Here is a 19,515-nt window from a genome sequence, read left to right on the forward strand (position 1 = left end):
ATTTAATTAGCCTTCGCATTTCCATTGAACATAACAAGCTTAAACCGAAATGGGTATACAATTCAATTCATGTACGCTAGTATTGCCTTTCAAGAACATCGTATATAATTTCCCAATGGTTTAGTTCGCAAGCTCATTGACATGCGGCGCGATGATGTGTAAATGTTATGTAGCACACAAGCAGACAGAGTGCCTAATGACCCGAGCACTGTTTAGCGATAATTCCACGTTTCAATTGAATTTCAAACAGGATAATTGGGTTAAAGGGAAGGGAACAAAAACTTCCATGAATTATTGCTCAACTATTTGCCGTAGTATTGTGCATGTAATGTCCAAGTGTTATAATCGTAAAGGACACAATAATAGACATTAGAAGCAACAAAATGAACTTCTATCGAAATGATAGCCATGGTTGACCTGTTTTGGTTATAATGATGACAGGTTTTTGATAATGATGAACCATGAAATCCAACGCCCAGCCTATTAGCTTAATTATTACAATATTTAAATGAAAATTTTGTTTGAGATTAAATTTTGATTACTAGTCTAATTATGTATTTTGATTGGATGGGCTTTGTGTCGAATTACAATTACTACCAATAAAGTGGGCTTTCGAGTCTTATTAATTGTCTTACAACGCCAAATTAAAGTGATATGGGAAGCCTCATATTTAATTATTCCGTTCGCGTTAGTATGCTCCCGTACTTGCCAACCTAATCTCTTTATGATTAAACGTTGTAAAATGTTTTGGAAATTACCCCGAATTTGATAAAAAGGGAACATTATTAGCAATAGAGGCAATGATCGCGATAAAATCGTTTATAATTTGTACTGAGCATTCGATGTAAATACAACGGGAAATGTTAGTATAGCGCTGTAGAAACTAATTACGATAGCAATTTTGAAGCGTTTACTGCGGCAATAGAGAACACTAGTACAAACTAAACACTATCATATTAAACAGCGATCAATTGCAGTTTGCGCACGGATGTAATTAGAAATGCGAGCGTTTACGGTTGAACCGTCGAATGTGTTCGAATGGCAACTATAATATTGGAGCACTCATAGTGCGTGATCTCGGGAGGATACGAACCTTATCTTCCAAAAAGCGTGACTCCTTTATTGACGTAAGTATACAAATAGAGATACGTGTGTGCTGGCGCGGAAATATTTCAATCGCGAATGTGTAACGAGATCCCACGTGGAGCGCCCCCGGCGGTGCAGCCAAAAGAAAACAATCAAGTCAGTGGGTACTCTACTAATTACTGGCTTAGAAACTTGTACTTGCATTGTCCGAAAATATGAAGTGGAGTCTGAGCTATCACTAAATTTATAGGTAATTGAATACATTTTACGATTGAAAATTAAATCAAAATAGGCATTGCTCAAACGTTCACACCTTGAATTAGTTCAGCACAAAACATTGGGAGTATTTATTACCTATTAGTTATTTAAACCAATGTTAATTTATAAAGCGAAAATAAAAAAGATTTTTCTTTGATTTTTGTTTAGTAATATTGGTGAGTTTAAAATTCCTAATGGAAAGCCTAGTGTTTCGCATTTTATTTTTCGCTGAATTGGTTTAATGGAAATTCCAAGTCTTTATTTGTATTTAGGTCAGGCCGTACTCTTTGAACTGTGTCGGCTTGAGCAGGCTGCGGGCCGCATAACTACCATAAGGAAATAAAACGCTCCCCGCCGACCCTATGTTTGCCTTATCTCTTGCAAATTGTTACACCAGCAATTAGATTTCATTTGTGTTCGGCCTCCAGGATTGCTACGTGAACAGCGTGAAATTATGCTTACAGGGTAACATTGCTCTTTCTTATTAATAAATTAAGACTTGAATAAATATATTTGCGGGATTACTTTAATTTACTTAGCGAATGTGAGAGCAGAGCGCGGATTAGTATTGCGAAACCACGTACATTTCGTGATACGAGTATAGTACTTGTGAGAGAATATTTTACTTTCGTAACTGAGTATTTTACGTCTAAAAACTTTTTTAAAAGCATTGTAGCAGTACGTATTTCCTGAATGCAGTAAAATTGATTTTTTTTGTTGTGGAAAAATGTGAAGCTTTTTACCAAATGAATAACATTTTTATTTGTTAAAAAGGAAAAATATGTTTTTAAAAATCGGTCTCTTCCACCTCGTTATTGAAGCACCCGAATTATTTTCATAATTTTATAGTCAAATTTGTTCGTTTTGAACAGTTATAATATCTTGATTTACATATTTCACTCATTTAACTCGTATGTCATCACGACATACGATAGTCCACTATCTGTATGAGCCTTAAACCAATACTTTTTCTACTTACAAGACCATAAATTAATTAATTATAGTTACATTTAACTGAAATTCCGACCGAAGAAACAATTTTCGAAATATCACCGTGATAAAAAATAAAAAAGTGTCGCTATTGAAAGGAAATTGTAACTAGCGGCTCCATCGAAGCGACGCACTCGGAATATAATGCAATTACGTGAGATGGATTGCTCGCTCGAATCGGGGGCTCGTATAACTTCCTTATCTTTCAAGGTACCCAATTTTATGACGTCTTTATAAAAAAAGAATAAAAGATATGAGTCGCTGTTTCCCGACAGAGCCTATCGGAATGGCGCACACGTCGCGCCGCTAAAGGTAAATCGTCAACGTGTTCATTACAACGCGTTGTAGTGAATATTTTCCGTTGTGTATTTAGTTGTGGATTTTGTTTAGTTAGTTTAGTTGCACAGTCCCAAAACACGAATTGAAAGCAAATATTTTGAATTTCAGAAATAGACAAAGCCGAAAAATATCAAATCAAATAGTGATTGCGACTGGTTGACAATACACAGTTTTTTTTTCTATTTAAATTGTTCTAGTTAATATTAGTTTGTTATCAGAAAAGGGTTAGGTACCATTATTCGGATTCGGATATTGATTTTTGAATCAAAATCGCATTTATTATACAGCAATATAAGATGCAACAGTATTCAGTCTTGTACGTGTAAGTAGTTTTAGCTTCGCTGAGTTCGTGATTATCATTCTTATCTAAATCGAGGATGGTTGAAACAATTTATTTATTTATTTTTGTGGAAAATCAATGTCGTCTTACATATTTCTGTCCGATTCCTTTCCAATATTTTGAAACTCACTATCCCAAGGCCTGTAAAAGAAATATGTAATTCTACATCCGGTTGTCCCTCGAGGCCAAATGTGAGGTTGGTTGCTTCTGTGGAGAGGAGGTTGTACTACATGTTTTGAGATTAGATTCACTGACCCGATATCGGAGAATGTACTTCTGAATCATGTTTTATTTTAATTTACTTATTTGTTTTTCTCAAATATACCTAATTGACGTACTCGTACAACTCCATACCACCCATTTAAGTGCCCATGTAAAAAAATAAAAGTCAACGAAACTTAACAATGTATTAGATTGTGACACTGTGTCTTAACTAGGCTAGAGCCTGTATTACCAGATCACTGTGACTCGGTTACACAGGTTCTGATGAGACTCGGAAATTATTATGTATTATTGTAAATGTGGGTATAATATAAATGTCACGTCATCCCATGTAAATGTTACGGGCAAATGTTACTAAAATTGTCAGATGTTATAGGATGCCATGTAAAAGTTAAATAACGAAATATTTCAACAGTATTCAAATACTGCGGTGAGTTACGGTCTTCCTTAGTATTAAAATAAGTCGCTTCAAAAGAAAACTTAAGTTAATTACACTATCCAATTTCGTAAAATGTTTTTTCCAATACGAATTGCACATTTCTGTCGGTTCCGTGAAAGCTTCCTTCTGGTTAAGGTTACGACCTTATTATAGAGTTTTAGCATTTGTGGTTGTTTTACACTGTAGAAGATGAACGTAATAAAGCTGTAAATGCAGCCTTCTCGGAATTAGAATTTCGCGTGCTTCAATTTGGTCCATTCCTTTTTATTATTATGAAGAGCAATATCAATAGTTTGAGATATTAAGGTTAGGTGTGGTATTCACTTTCATGTTCCATACAGGAATGCAAAGTACATGAATAGCCACCGTTTCAAAAAAAGATCCTCTACGTTAATATTTGTACCAGAAATAAAACACAATACAAAGGATGACCTTTATTCACGCATCTAAATAAGGTTTATTCAGTAACACAATAATAGCTAAAAACACAATTTTATTTATGGTACAAATTATTGTAGAGCGGCCTGTTCATCCCGCGAGTTTGCATCGAAAACAAAACACGCGTGACGCACGCACGCGTTTTTTTCACCCATTTGCATTGTAAAGACATGAACTATGTATGATGGAAAGTAGAAAAAAAGGTGGTGTAATTAATACTGTGCAGTATTTTAACTGCCTGAATAATATTAGAAACACAAAATATAATTATTCATTCATAATGATGTATTTCCTCCGCCATTTTCCGCAGTTTGGCACTTCACGTTATACATTATTTTACCGAAGTTAGCCAATATGCCATACATCGGCGCATTACCGATCACTGACGTATGTCAACAAAACGGTGCTCTTCAGACAAGCTAAATTACACCATATTGTTGACGACATTGAGCATACATTTTTTTAATACCTTCGCGAAGAAAACCTTCTGTACGTAGTACTTATTATTATTCTGTGCCGTAGCATGGTAGCAGTGTGGCGGCCACAGCCGCGCGTAGCACGCTACAGCGCCCACGCTCGGTTTCAGCGATTCCGCTTTCGTAGTCATCCGTAGCGGCTACGGTTAAAATTTCCCGTCACTCGTAATTCATTGAACCATTGAGACTGTTCAGTAGCGCATTTTAGCTGATTGGATCAGAATGTACGTATAGCTTATATTCTGAAATGCATAAGACCTAGGTACTCGTAGGTCTTACATTTTCTAAGATACCTCAATACTTTCTAATAATGTACAATACTTATGTTTTTAAAGACTTGTCTTCAAATAGAGTTATCGTATATTTTTAAATTTTAGGTAACTTTAAAGTTTCGTTTAGATCCACAATATTGAAGTTGGACGAAAGAAGCTATTTTAAGAATTTCGTATGTAAAACAAAGCAATGCGCTCGTCAAGTGAAGCAAACACGATATTACCATATTTAGTCGAATATTCTCAATTGTGAGATCATACTTACTTTGTATTCCCCATCGCAACGTGTACCAGGAATGACTGAATAAAATAAATACACTTTTATCCCATTCAGCGGTAAGAGGTTTCTACGCCGGTATTTACGTTATTCACTTTGTCGTTGCTTATCTCATACGTGTCGACGAAGATACATGAAGATAACGTACTATTTTCCTTAAGAATTTATGTGACACGTTGCTTTCCAGAAATAATCAAGAGTGGAGAAGAAACACGCTTTAGAGGCAGCTAAGATGGGAATGTAATGAAAGGCTCCACAAATCTTTTAGGCAAGAACATCTATTACAATTTAAGCTAGGGTTTAGGCTGTTTTATTTGTTCCTACGTGCTTACTTTTGCTATATTGAGAGTCCATTTAATTCACTACACCTAATATATTTTACGTAACTTAATAGCTCTATGTTAAAAGAATTATTTAACAGAAAAAATATTTTAGGTGGCTCTATTGTAGTTCTCGTTTGAAGAAATAAAAGCTTCAACTTAGTTGTGGCAATTTTGTTACGGATTTCCCTCATGGGTAGAGTTTGAACCTACGGGAAATCGATTTTACAAGCCTATACAAAATCGTTTAAACCAATTTACGACCCTTTGCTATTGCATACAGAAGCCCACATCAAAGAGTAACTGAATGTGTCACTAAACTGTTACATGGCGCCTACATATCGATAAATGTTTATAGGAGGCCGGGCTTCGATACTGTTAAGACAAAAGGACAAATTTGGGTTAATTAAATTCCAGTGTTCGGGGCCCACCGTCGGGGCTAGTCACGGCTTCTTGAACAAAGTAAAGTCTTATCACCGCGCTAGTTGGTTTGTATCTCCCCCACCACTCAGAATGTTCGCACTTGGTGTTGCCAGGCTCCGTTACTAGCTAGTTACTAATCTTTCTTTCGAAACTTAAACTTCTGGATTTTGTGCGATAAAATTGCAATATTTGCTAGTTCAGCATGTTTAACACAATATCTTTATACATTTTTAGATACGTAAAATAAAGTGTAACTCTATGTATGTATTACATGTAAGTGATTTTATATGAATCCGCATTAGCTTGGGAACATATTTTCCTGTTTCAATGAATAGGAAGCCAAAAGGCATGCGGGGATTTTATTTCAAAATTCTTCCTAATGCTCCGAGTATTAAAGTTATTTACGTCGGAATTTCATTATGTCTGCTGTTACCTGCTTTCAATAACACGGGAATACCTATTAATATATTTTCTTTATGATATAGCTCTTTTGAATGTAACGGAAGAAGAAGCCAAAACGTATCCAGAAATTACACACGACCCTTATTTGCGTATTTATATTTTTGAGTTTTATTGATTTTAAGCTAAAAATAATTGTTTTCATTGGATACATACTGTAAAAGTTTGCATAACGTCCTCAAAATTGCTTGGTTTAGTTAATGTTTGAATATAAAATACAGTATTTTTGTACACAAGTTACTGTAACTGTAACACAAGTTATAGTAACTGTAACAAAAAGTTGCTGTAATTGTAACAAACGCAGTTTTTCGGCAACGCCGCTCACACCTCCGGCGAAGATTAATGCTCGTCTAATGAATCAGCCCGCGACAAATCAGCCCCGGTAATGGATAAGGCCTTCCTGATCTTGCGACCGCGATCAATTAGCAGGCCGTTACGTTTTTGATTTCGTCTTCCTATGGCTTAGAAGTGAACGTAGAAACGAACTAGCGCTAACGTTTAGTTTTCGTCACTGATATTGGCCGATTTGGTTATGTAATAATACTCTATCTTTCTGATAAATGGGAAAATAGGTACATACAGTAGGTAAGTACATACCTGAAAATTTTTGGACAGTTTGCTGTAACGACTAACAGTATCTACTTATGAAAGTGAGAAAATAAGGCGTAATCAGACTTACTTTAGTTTGACGTCTACGCGTCTGTGAATTGTACGAGTATAGCCTGTCCTCTTTAAAGAGAGTTTAGTGTAGTAAATGGTTCAACAGATTTACTTCCATTAAAAACACAAAAAGGGCGAGCTAAGTCAGCATTGCGAGCCCTTAGCTTTATGTTTTTAATTTCGCCTTTGGAGACCGAAAAATGACTTCGCTTCTGATTTTTTTTCATCTTTCCTCAAGTAAATTAGATCGAATTTCGACTTGTGTTACGATTGTCAGCGACATCGTTGCTAAGTTAATATTTTAGCGATTTGTGTGGTGTGAATCAAATCTCCAATTAATTTCTGAGAGGTATTCTTTGGTCCCAAAATTGTAACGAGTCAAACAATATTGAAAACCAGAAAATTAAACGGAAAACGCGGCTCGTATTTTTTTGTTGAGTTGAATCTGCCGTTTTATAAATTTTAATAACTTTACTATACTGCTTTTGTTAATTATTTGTATGACCTTGTTATATTGTATAGCTTGGCATATAGTAATGATGATCTAATCTACCTAAAACCTATGCTCCATTACTTAAGTTAGGCTAGTGTTGCTGGTATCAACTCATGCTGTTCTACATGATTGTATAGATAATAGTTCACTCACAGAACGTCAACTGAATTCCAGCTACGCTTTTTCGTAAAAAATACATGTTACACGTGATATTATATATGTGTAGGGTAAATTCCATCTTTATACGACGGTAATGATCTGAGGGAATGTTGCAGATAAATTTCCCAGGCGAGTCAGCGCTTGCCAACAGGTAATAGTGCGTCTGGCATAAGCAACCTCATCTTGGTGAAATAAGTCTCACTGGGTACATTTCTGAGTCACACAGCCTCCATACCGCTCCTAAGATCGCAACTACGATCATCATGAGTTTCATCTTTATGAAACGTTGCAAGTAAATGTGTCACAAACTCGTAATTAATGGTACGCGAATCAAAGTTATGCGTAAACTGAGACCCCGTTAGAGTTGTCATAACGGCCTCTGAGGCAGTTTCATAATATTGTTCCCTTTCAGTCAGCGTCGTTAGACGAATAAAGCCTGCCACGTCAGATTTTAGGTCAACAACAATAAAAATGAAGCAATCCTGTAACATAAATAGAATGGCAATGGTTTTATTATTTATTTGTGTCACAAAACTTTGGATCGTTGCGGAATTGTTTTCATGTAGCATTAATATAATAATTTTAGAAGTCTTATCGTCGTGATACTCATTTTCCTATATAGCTATCAGCAAAAATACTAGTAAAGTACTTTTTATATACCAATCAAATAGGTAAAAATGTAAATAGAAAGTCAAACGGTGTCAAGGAAACCGCTTTAGGTAATATAGGTAAATGGCCGTTTCATTTCAACATCGACTTCCCGCCACATATTTACTTCTAAACCTCATTGAGAGTCGTCACATGTATTCCTTACAATTATGCTATTGAAATTCCAATTCAGGAGTCGAAAACAGGTTATTTGCTTCCTTTCCAGCCCCGTTTAATTCGTTTAAGTAGTCGAATTACACCGTCGTCAATGCCTCGTCAGTTATTTAGGTTAAACGAGGTACCAGGTGAGGCTGACATTTTGGTGACATCTGAACTACATTTAGCTTAACTGCTTTCCCTTAAGGACGCGATTGACCGGAGACGAGTTTTGTAAGGGCGACTAGTGACGTGGTCAAGCGTGTATTTTTATATCGAATTGTCTCGAACTCGATACACGTGCCTTATATAGTCGATACTAATATTATAAACATGAATGCCTGTAAAGCTGGCTATTTTTTACTTTTTCATGCAAAATTGGCCTTGGTTTAGATTTGATGAAATTTTATTAAATTACTTAGGATATTATAGCATACATCAGAAAAGCACCATTATTCTACCGAAACCTCTTCTAGCGAACCATGTGCTATTACTATTTCGATATCATACAAAAAATAGCTTTTAATGTTCTTACCTTACCTAAATTACTTAAAACTTTTCCAAGGAAAACACTTTATAGTAACCAAGTACTTACAAAGGATAAGAATATCGAAATACCTATTCATTTTCCGCATTCACTGAGATTATTTCTGCATCATACGAAAGTTCTTATTGGAAAATCTATTTCTGTTATTTCCACTGAAATCGATTTAATAATCGAGTCGAGTCGCACAAGATATGCCATCTCTGCGACAAATCCTGGCGCTTGGCTGGTCGGTTAGATGAGGCCATTTGTTTTCAGCATGTCGACAATATATTCGCCAGAATCGTTTGTACCCTCAAACGCTTCAAAAAAGCTCAACCTACTTTTTACTCGTGTAACCGGAAAATTCCCCGTATTATCTTTGTTGTAACATTTATGTAGATAGGAGTATGACATTCAAAATAATAATTAGGTACTTATACTTAAGAATTACATAAGGTTTTTTTACAACGAGAATTCTGAACGCAACTTTTATGCTTTCACAGTGATTTAATATTGAGCAAGTAGGGTCCCACCCATATCAAACTTTGTTTCTGTACTGTACCTACTTCAAAATTGTGTAAACCTTGACCTTTTGCAATTGAAAGCTATATAACCTTTTGTATTCTATTTATAAGTCGGTTTAGTTATTTTCAAGGGTTAAAATACACGGGAGAATAATATCAATCAACCGAGCGTGTAAATGTAGGAAGATCATAATATCAATCCGCGGTCACTCCGTTTGCTCAGCCGAGGCCTTTGTAATGTCTTCGCCTGGGGCAAAGCTGCTTCTGGATGAGTACCGTAATAAGTTTCTTGAAATATTTTGCTCGGAAAACTGTTTACTGGTTCAACTCGAATATTAAATTCGAATTTACAAAACTACGAGTCTCAAGCAGTGCAGCATTATTCGGACACAGACCTCTTAGTGAAAATAAAAGAAAAGCGCCAAAAGTTACTACTACCAAGTCTAAGGCTGGGTGGCACCATCTTACTTCAACTTTGACAAACGTCAAAAATCTGTTAAACTCCATATAAAAATACCGGTTATCGTCATAGTTACGGTCAAAGTTAGGTGGTGCAACTCAGGCTAAGAATTTATTGGATTTATCAACTGTCAAAGGCGTGAAATGTAACAAACATAGATAATGCTAACATGGAGTCAGTACCTACATGTACCTAAATTGCGTATTCTCCCTCGCGTGACATCGCGTTTCGAAGCAAAAACTTATTCCCAAATCGATAGTAATTCAGTTACCCCGCGCTGTGTATAAAATTTAGAAATAACATTTGAAATGAAATTTGGGCGTGAAGTACGAAAGCCACAATCTAGTTCACGGTAAACTAACAACCCGGGGGAGTTGGGGACGAGTTGGCGCAACGACTGGCTAATACTGGTCCATCCACGACTATCTGACCCTACATAATTACGACAACATTTTGATTCAGGAATGCAAATTAAGCCTCCGGGCCCACGGCTGCGGTACGACGCCCTTTGTTATTAATTTTATTCAAAGGACTTTTTAGGAACGTCATACTTAGCCCGAAGAATATTGGGTTTCAATCGATATCCTCGGAGGCGAGCAACAAGGGGAAGTAAGGGAATGAAAACAATTCACTGTTCTTTGTTAACGGGCCTCTCCAAGGAGACGTATTTTTTAGAGTTCTCGTGTGTCCCCAAGTGAGCTTCGAAGGAAAAAATGGCGAACTTTTTTAACGATCGAAAATATTTACCTTGGTGTGTTATCTTGGTTGTATGCATATACAGGAGGCTTTTCGGATAAAATAATTTAAAGAAAACATTGTTTCAAAGATAGTAGACCTTTTATATTTTATTGATCACCGCCTTCCCCTTCATAGTTATTTTAAAACAACTGTCCTCTTCATAGGTTGTCTGGAAGAGATCGTTTTATAGCAATAAGACCGCCTAAACTGTTCTGTCCTCTCTTGTATCTCTTGCTTCCTTGTTTTGTGCGTGGAGTACAATAAAGTGTCTTTATTATTATTATAGTAAAATAATGGAATTAATATCATCAACCGTAATATCATCAACCGTAACATCGTGCACAAAACATCTGCATTTAAATGTATGTTATGAGAGTAAGCACGTTTAATGGCAACTTTTTCTGGATTCATTTAGTCACCGGCAGACGACTTAATGGGTTTTAATTTAATTTAAAAGCCATGCGAAGCAAACGTGACTAGTCACCGAATACTCATTTCGTGATAGCTCCGTGTCACCTTCAACGAGGTCTGCTTTAACGAGTCCCGCTAATGCTTATAAGCCTATGCTTTTTAAATAATATTTTTGCTCTCCGTTACCAAAATTATCATTTCAAGCTTTTGGCGTTGGCTTAACATGACGAAGGTCTGTATCATAGAATTACTGTGAATAAAACAGTTAATATTTAGAGATTAAACGAACTTACCTGTAAGTGAAGTTCTATCCTAATTATACGAAGGCTTCGTTCGAAGAGATTAGCATATTAAACACTTGTAGTAACGTGTAGCACTCACCATTCCACAACACTATTTGAGAATTTTTATTTCACACTTTTTTTTTTTTTTTTTTTTTTTTNATGGTATACCTACATAAATATTAATTCGTCCTAATAAATAAGTAGGTAATTAGTAATTATTTTTCTACTTTTTAGTGTACCTAGGTTTTTTGGAGTCGGTTTTATTTTTTTTTATTGAGCGGATATAATAAATGTTACATGAAATAGTTACAGAAATGCATTATCAGGGTATTGTGATAAAATCTTGATCATAAAGCAACCACTAATCGCTAGTTATCGCCGCTAAATTGGCAACAATGGGCTAATAAATCAGCTTATAGGCTAATCTCTTGCCAATTATGTGAAATGGCAAATCAGGATGTTCGAAACCAAAAACATAATTATGCAATAAGCTCCGAAATTGTCATATGATTTTATGGCACAATAGAATTTCATAATGTAGAGTCCCAATTCTATAAAAACATTCATTTAGATTAGACCTGAAAATATAAAGTCTTGGATTGGCTGTAAAACCAAAATGTCGATTTGAAATCGATAAATAGTTTATCTATGAGATGGTGAACAACTGATAAGGAAAGGTTCTATTTTAAATATGTATAAGAATCTCTTTTTAAAAGCTCACAAAACGTGTCAGTCAGTTGATTGGTAGTCTCTCAACGACCCATACTCTCTTCATACTGAGGTACTGTGGATGAAGGATAATACTTCATTAAAAGTTTTGACAGTTTATTTCCAAATTCAGTTACAGAGAGAACAAAATAAATGTATCTGTGCACAAACAGACTGGACAGTGGCGAAATTTCCTCAATTAAACTGGCTCTATTTACAAAATACTGTACGATTACAAATAAAACAAAATCCGTTTCTACTTTTGGATGTAAAAATAGAATTTGCGCAGTTCACGGGAACAAAAACGTAACATTTTATTAAGCTCGGCTTGAAACTATACGGAATTTTATTTTCAGGTGCTCTTTTATTTTTACTGTGTAAACTACAGAACACTCGTATCTTTCGTGTAAAAGAGATTGAGCATCGATTTCAACTTCGCAATTCGTTGCTGGATATAAAAAATATAGTAGGATAAGGTCGGATTTAAAATATAAATGAATTCCTGAAGTTCATATTTTATCTGTACATCAAAGGATGTAATTTATAAAGATTTTCATGCAACAAACATAATTCTTTGGCTTTTATGTTTAAAAAAAACTGTAATCTTGTTTATATGAACAATAATACCCAGGGGAAACTCAAATAACAAATGGTTTAATCAATGGTTCGTTTCACCATGTCCACACACAACGACATAAAAGTAAAGCTGGCTATATCTGCGGTCGACTGTACATCCTGTTCGAGCTTGCTCATGAATAGGTATCGGGCAGGTGTGTATTAATATTCTCACTGTCACAATACCGAATTTCTTCGCAATGCCATTGGCCACGTTTGGAGATCGCAAAAAGCTTGGGCTTAGGGTCCATAATTGGGTTTCAAAAAGCAGATCTTATTTAAAAAGTGAATTGAAACTCGAATAGGGAATATAGTTTCTCAAACATAACAAATATAAATTACATAATTACCCATTTAAAGTTAATTCTATCTTTGAAGTATTGAAATCGAACTAGAAATAAAAAAAGATACGAGCGTTCAGAAGTATAGAATTAGCTGATCGTGACGTCACATAAAAAGAACGCGCCAATATTACATAGATATAAAACAGATGTTAAAAGGGGATTAAAAAAAACTTTGTTACCCTGGAAATAGGTCGCATTTAAAACCAGCCAGTTCTTCGCGCTAAGTGTACATTGTCAATGGAATAAAACAAATGACAAATGGATATTTAAAAAACTAAAATAAAAAAAGTTGTACTGTTTTTTGCTACCCTGAAAATAGGTCGCATTTAAAGCATGCCAGTTCTTCGCGCTAAGTGTACATTGGAGGCTTGCTGTCAATGTACGCGGAAGAGGCCTCACCAGACTCTTATGCGATGAGTTTGAGGCCCAAGTCAGAGGCAGAGTGAGGGCAAGTCAGTTGTTTAATCAATATTGATTTATTACTTGATTGCACAGGGATAAACAGCTACTTACTATCATACAATAGCCGGCTAATACTATAAATTAATGACGGGACGTATTTTGATAGAGCTTTTTAAAACTGAATTACCTACTGAAAATAAATGAATTTAATGATTTATCATTTCAAAGACTAATTGTTTTTAACAATTTAATGAAAAAACCCAAAGTAACGAGTTCGAAAGAAGTAGGTCAGGTTTATAATCTCACAGTTAGTAAAACTCACAATTGCCTAGAAAACGTTAAAATGGGAACATTTCAAATAAAATATAACCATAAATGACACAGTAACGGCTCGGATAGAAATATTTTTATTATCAATACGACACGAAATTAATCCTTATGCGCTAAAGCTTCTATCGCAGCTGGCGAAATGCCAAGATTCCAAGCAGTAGATTGCAAGCAGTTAAAAATGTCGTGTGATACACCAAACTTTAAACTTAAATCAGGGACGTTACGAAATCTTAAGTTTTGCTCATACTCGATTGTCTTGGAGATATATTGGTGTAAGCTTCCTTTATGTGAAAACTGACTTTGCTCCCGGATTTCGGTATCACAGAAAGTCTTTTAAAATTGATGACTCCTAAAATACAAATCACAATCTCTGATTTGCAATTTGAAAATATATTTTGCGACAAGAGCGGCCTATGTCCTCCTTTTAGGCTCGATAGGTTGCATCTGTGAATGTGAATACATAGGCGAATTTTAAAATGCTTAAATTTACCTACGAGTGATCTCATTTACGAAGAACAGAAAGATCACAATCAAAAATATCTCAATTAGCAACTTGCAAATCGTCAAATGCTTAAGGCGCCTTAACATGTGTCATTATTTTTTCCATGTCATTATTACCATGCTTATAACGAGACTTTTGAAGTGAAAACAAAGTTAAAAGGCACCTTTTCCTCACTTGGACCTCCCAGCAAGAGGCAAGGGATATTTCTGTCCGAGCAATGAGGACATCTGCCAGTTATGTAACGACAGATTACTACACCCCACCCTTCTCCCCTCACTATATTGATAAACATTTTACTGTCCAAATGAAATGCCTTTGAATAAACATGAATCACGAAAAATCGTAAAGAGAATGTAATAAATATCCTCATGTGATTTGTATTGGGTATTTTTTGTTTTAGTTCGATATAAAAATATCGAGGTCTGTATTTTGAATTAATTTTGCATGATTATTTCCAGTGAATGCTGGTTTTGTTATTAATGGAAATGCGGATTATTAATACAATAGTAATATTAAAAAGGCATGGATTATATTTTGGTATACACCAAAATGGAATGTTATTTACAAAATATTGTTCCAAAGTGGAAACGCAATGTTGGCCAAATATTTTAAGAAGCATATCCACATGTTTGTACACAGAAAATCTATGAAGTATTAAGGCATATTTGTTTGGTGTAGGCAAATAAAAATGACAGTAAAGGTTAATAAAAATCCCGAGCAATTTCAATATTGAATTTCAGTACATTTCCTAAGGTTCCTTTGGAAGCGTCGCAAGAAATTGACGGAGTTACTACCGTTCTGTACTCAACGCTTGTTTGTATTTTCCAATTTATTTTCTTGCCCTTTCATTTTACGGAAATCGTTTATCAAACCCAATATTTGTATTGGACGTGTAAACATCGCTTCATATCACTTGGTATTTAGAACAAATATAATAATTAGAGATTAAACGAACTTACCTGTAAGTGAAGTTCTATCCTAATTATACGAAGGCTTCGTTCGAAGAGATTAGCATATTAAACACTTGTAGTAACGTGTNTAAGCATCTCGGTGAAGGTCGTTGTATAGCGGGATCTTATACTAACTGTTCTGACCGCTGCCCACTGCAACGCTGCTGTCTTCAGCTTCGGCTCTCTGAGCAGGTATGATCACGATGTTGACGACCGACATAAGGTCGTAGCATCTCCAAGTTATTATCGTTATGATGATCGTTCTTTCTCCCTGACAAACGATTTGGTGCATCAACTGGAATAAATAAGTAAATAATGTAACAATATACAGCTCAAACCTCATTTTCGAAGGTTGGAAGGTTCATTACATGTACAAACACGTATTTTTCGACTTTTATGAAAGAAAGCTCTTTGATAGTGATATTTATATCTTTATAATACACATAGGTATTTGTTATCGCGCCATATCTGGCTAATAAAACTTAAACGCACATTATTTTATAGATAGAAATCAATAATGATTTATTAAATCACATTAGTCATTGCAATATAATAAATAACAAAAACAAAAAGACTGAACCAACGTTTAAGTTAAACTTTTCCTTAAAAAAATCACAGCAATTGCATTTGCAACTCTTGAGCAAATGGTGAGGTTGCCATGTTGTGACTGACAACGGGACTTCTGACGGGACTATTCCCACCTCTCGTTCCCACCGCTGCAACTTCTGTGTAGCCAGGATCTACAGCTTGACCGCGAATAAAACCCAATCTGACTGACAAGTCTGTACGTCTGTACCCTCTTTTAGATAAAATAAAGTACCAGGGTTTCTCAAACTTTCGGCTCCACGAACCCCTGTTAAAGTTTTCTGATGACAGCGAACCCCTTTACTAAATCCCCCACCCCCTTAAAGAAAGTAATAAAATTGACTGTTGAAGAAAATGAAGTTTTTAAAAGACCTTCATGTGTGCCGCACGTACTTGCCAGTCATCAAGCCACCATTACGTAAACCTTGTCGCGAACATAGGGGTTTTGAGAAGCCCTGAAATATACCAATATAAATTGTTTTTGTAGCTCCCTCCGCGTGACCGTCGGCACCAACAACTGGAACCAGGGTGGAGTGGCCTACGCCCTGGCCCGCAACGTGACTCACGAGCACTACGTCAGCCAGATCATCAAGAACGACATCGGAGTGCTGATCACCTCCTCGCCTGTGGTGTTCACCAATCTCGTCCAGCCCATCACTGTGTCTTATGATTACGCCGGTGCTGGAATCCAGTCCAGAGCCGCTGGTTGGGGCAGAATCAGGGTGAGTTCAGCATATTTTCTGTTAAATTAATATTTAAAAGAGACTTTCAATAAGTAATGGTTGGCTAATAGTTAAATCAATTTAAGTTTTGAATACAAAAAATGTGAACTAAAGAACTGACTTTTTAAAGCCATCCATAATTTGGTAACGTCGTGTAAATGATCGTCGCATAACATCACAAAACGCCAACGCCCAACATAGCCAAAGTCCATGTGAATCATTGACTAGTAGGTACATATACAACAACAAACTTTGCTACTTATCTACATAATTACCAATGGCATGAGTTATATTAACTCTTGCAGGAATTCACTAGCAAAAATATTTTTTATTTTCGCGTTACCATACTTTTTAGGGTTCCGTAGTCCTGACAAGGAACCCTTATAGTTTCGATATGTCTGTTTGTCCGAGGTTTTGCTTGGAAACTATTGGCACTAGAGAGCTGTTTAACAACAACGGCTAGCCCGACCTGCATCTCACCCAACCCGACCATCAATGATGATCACTCAGAACTCGCAAAACTTTTTCGTCTGATGGAAAAATTATCACGAATTGAAATACTAACAAAACCCTCCCATTCTTCCAGGCTGGCGGTCCCATCTCCGCTCAGCTCCTCGAGTTGACCGTGACCACCATCTCTGGCGATCAGTGCGTGCGCGACGTCGCCCAGGCCTCCGTCGACTTCAACGTCGCCGCCCCACCGGTGGAACCCCACGTCGAGCTCTGCATCATCCACTCGCCGAACCACGGCATGTGCAACGTAAGTTTGAATGCACCACCTAGCATCATTGTAAGGTCTTATTACAGTACCTCTAGCATGAACAAATTTCGTCTTCGAATCGTTTGCGTACTCGATAAAATTCGATACTCAATCTTCGAATTAAACGATAAGTGACAATTTTGATTCTCAAAATAAGTTACGTGCAATCACATCTCATACTAAGTTCACTTTACGACACGTTCACAAGGGCGCTGTTGTACTTAGTTTTCTTACTAAATCTTTTGATGGCGATTCGAGTACGCAAACGATTTGAACTCGAAAGTTTTTCGTGCTATCTGTACAGGTTACTTTAGGTACTCTTGTGTGGACTGGATGTGAGCAGCGCATGAACTAGTGGACGTCTTTTGACTGACTTATTTTAATGTACCTACCTACTACATTATCTGGTACTTCGTAGAGATTTACTTTAGAATCCGCTAGCAAGTCTTGAGTCAAAAGATGACCACAAAAAGATACCTACACCTTGACGGTGAAAGAATGAAAAACGCGAGAAATTTTCCAGCAGTTGATTGCAAGTGGCTTTACTTCTTCTAAGTATCTAAGCAGCTACGAATACTTATGAGAATATCAACTACTTATCAGGCTAGATTCATTATATCTTAGTCTTTTTTACAGCCAGCACGTCCCTCGATTAAAACTATTAACAAAGTAATAGTAGGTACATGATTATGCACCACTCATGGTCGCGCGGCATTAAGATTACCTTTATTTGAACTTATACTTAGTTAATTTAGAGGAAAATTAAGGATATAATGAATCTAGCCTGATAAGTAGTTGATATTCTCATAAGTATTCGTTCCTTTGTCTCCTTTTATGACATCTAAAGAAAGAGTCGTCTTTAACGATATCCACGGGATAAGAAAGTGGAAGTTAATCTATAGATTCTACCCTGCTGCCGAAACTACACGGCAAGAAGCTAGTATTGTTTATTTATGTATGTTTTTCTTGCAGGGTGACTCCGGCAGCGCTCTAGTCCGCCTGGACCGCGGCACCCAGATCGGAATCGTGTCATGGGGCTTCCCCTGCGCCCGCGGCGCTCCCGATATGTTCGTCCGAGTCAGCGCTTTCCAAGACTGGGTCGCCCGCCACTTCGTTGCTTGAATAAATGACTTGATATGATCGTGCAAACTTTAGTTTTATTTAGGTAAAAGAAGGTCCACTTTCAGTCATTGGACAATATAACCCCTTGTATTGAACGTCCTTATTGAATTAAACCTACTTCAAATGTAAATTGTCCTTTTATCAATCGGAATCTCTTAGTTGCTGAAATACAAAAAAAACTGTCCAATAACTTGTCTAAGTATGTACATAAAACAACTTGAATAAGTAAATCAATCTAGTGTCCAATCACTGGATGGAAGTTTACCCTAATGTACACACGGCCACACAGGCAATGGATAGTTAACACTGTTGCCGATGGTACATGCAAGAAGTTATTTCACCTCTTTGTAAAAGTATTTAGTAACAATTAAACATACGAGGTGTTTATAGCCGCATACGCAATACCGTTGCTATCGGATTCTGCTTCCAGCCCCCCTAGACAAAACGCACTTTTTGATCGAATCGAAAATCGAATCCGTCAAAACTCCATACAAAAAAGGGGCTTTTCGACCACTTTTCGACTGGTTTGCGATTATAATTTGCACTTTGTCTAGACCCACTGGATTTTAAAAAACAGATGTCACTTTTTTGGCGGGCACGGAGATAGTTTTTTTTTGCAAAGAGGCTGAAATCGCTGTACAAGATATTGAAACATGCAGTCTACTTAGATAGTATTCTGCATAGGTACAGATTTCTGGTGAATAATAATTAATTATATAGCTATTAGAAAAAAATTTACTTAAATAAATTAAATTGTTTCATCGTATTTTGAATTTTATTAAAGTTTGAAAAAATATTTTGGGAACCAACCTAAATTCAGCAGTTAATTTAAATGAAGAATCTAAGCCTCCTTGATATTGTAGTTTATTGTTAATTTGACAAAATTCACGGATCTCCCTTAAAAATCGTTCTGTGTAGTAGGTAAATCAATAGGTCAAAAGAGATCAATGATTGTTATGTTTCATTAATCACCTATCTAAATAACGATTGATAAACTTTTGATTAATTACTGAATTTATCCTCCATGATTAAAAAATCAAGACGTAGATAGAAAATTCGTAAAATAGAACATGACCA

General features: G+C 36.1%; 1 protein-coding gene across 1 annotated transcript; it reads left to right on the plus strand.

Moving 5' to 3' along the window:
* The first annotated feature begins 1,182 nt into the window (after positions 1 to 1,182).
* LOC114354906 (chymotrypsin-1-like) lies at positions 1,183 to 18,465 on the plus strand. Its single transcript, XM_028307499.1, has 5 exons — positions 1,183 to 1,242; positions 15,368 to 15,441; positions 16,322 to 16,556; positions 17,143 to 17,316; positions 18,289 to 18,465. The coding sequence occupies exons 1-5, from the start codon at positions 1,183 to 1,185 to the stop codon at positions 18,436 to 18,438; spliced, it is 693 nt and encodes a 230-aa protein (XP_028163300.1). The 3' UTR covers positions 18,439 to 18,465.
* The last annotated feature ends 1,050 nt before the right edge of the window (positions 18,466 to 19,515 follow it).

Source organism: Ostrinia furnacalis, unplaced genomic scaffold (genome assembly GCF_004193835.3).
Source record: "Ostrinia furnacalis isolate ACB-3 unplaced genomic scaffold, ASM419383v2 OfSCF2259, whole genome shotgun sequence".
Classification (NCBI taxonomy): Eukaryota; Metazoa; Arthropoda; class Insecta; order Lepidoptera; family Crambidae; genus Ostrinia; species Ostrinia furnacalis.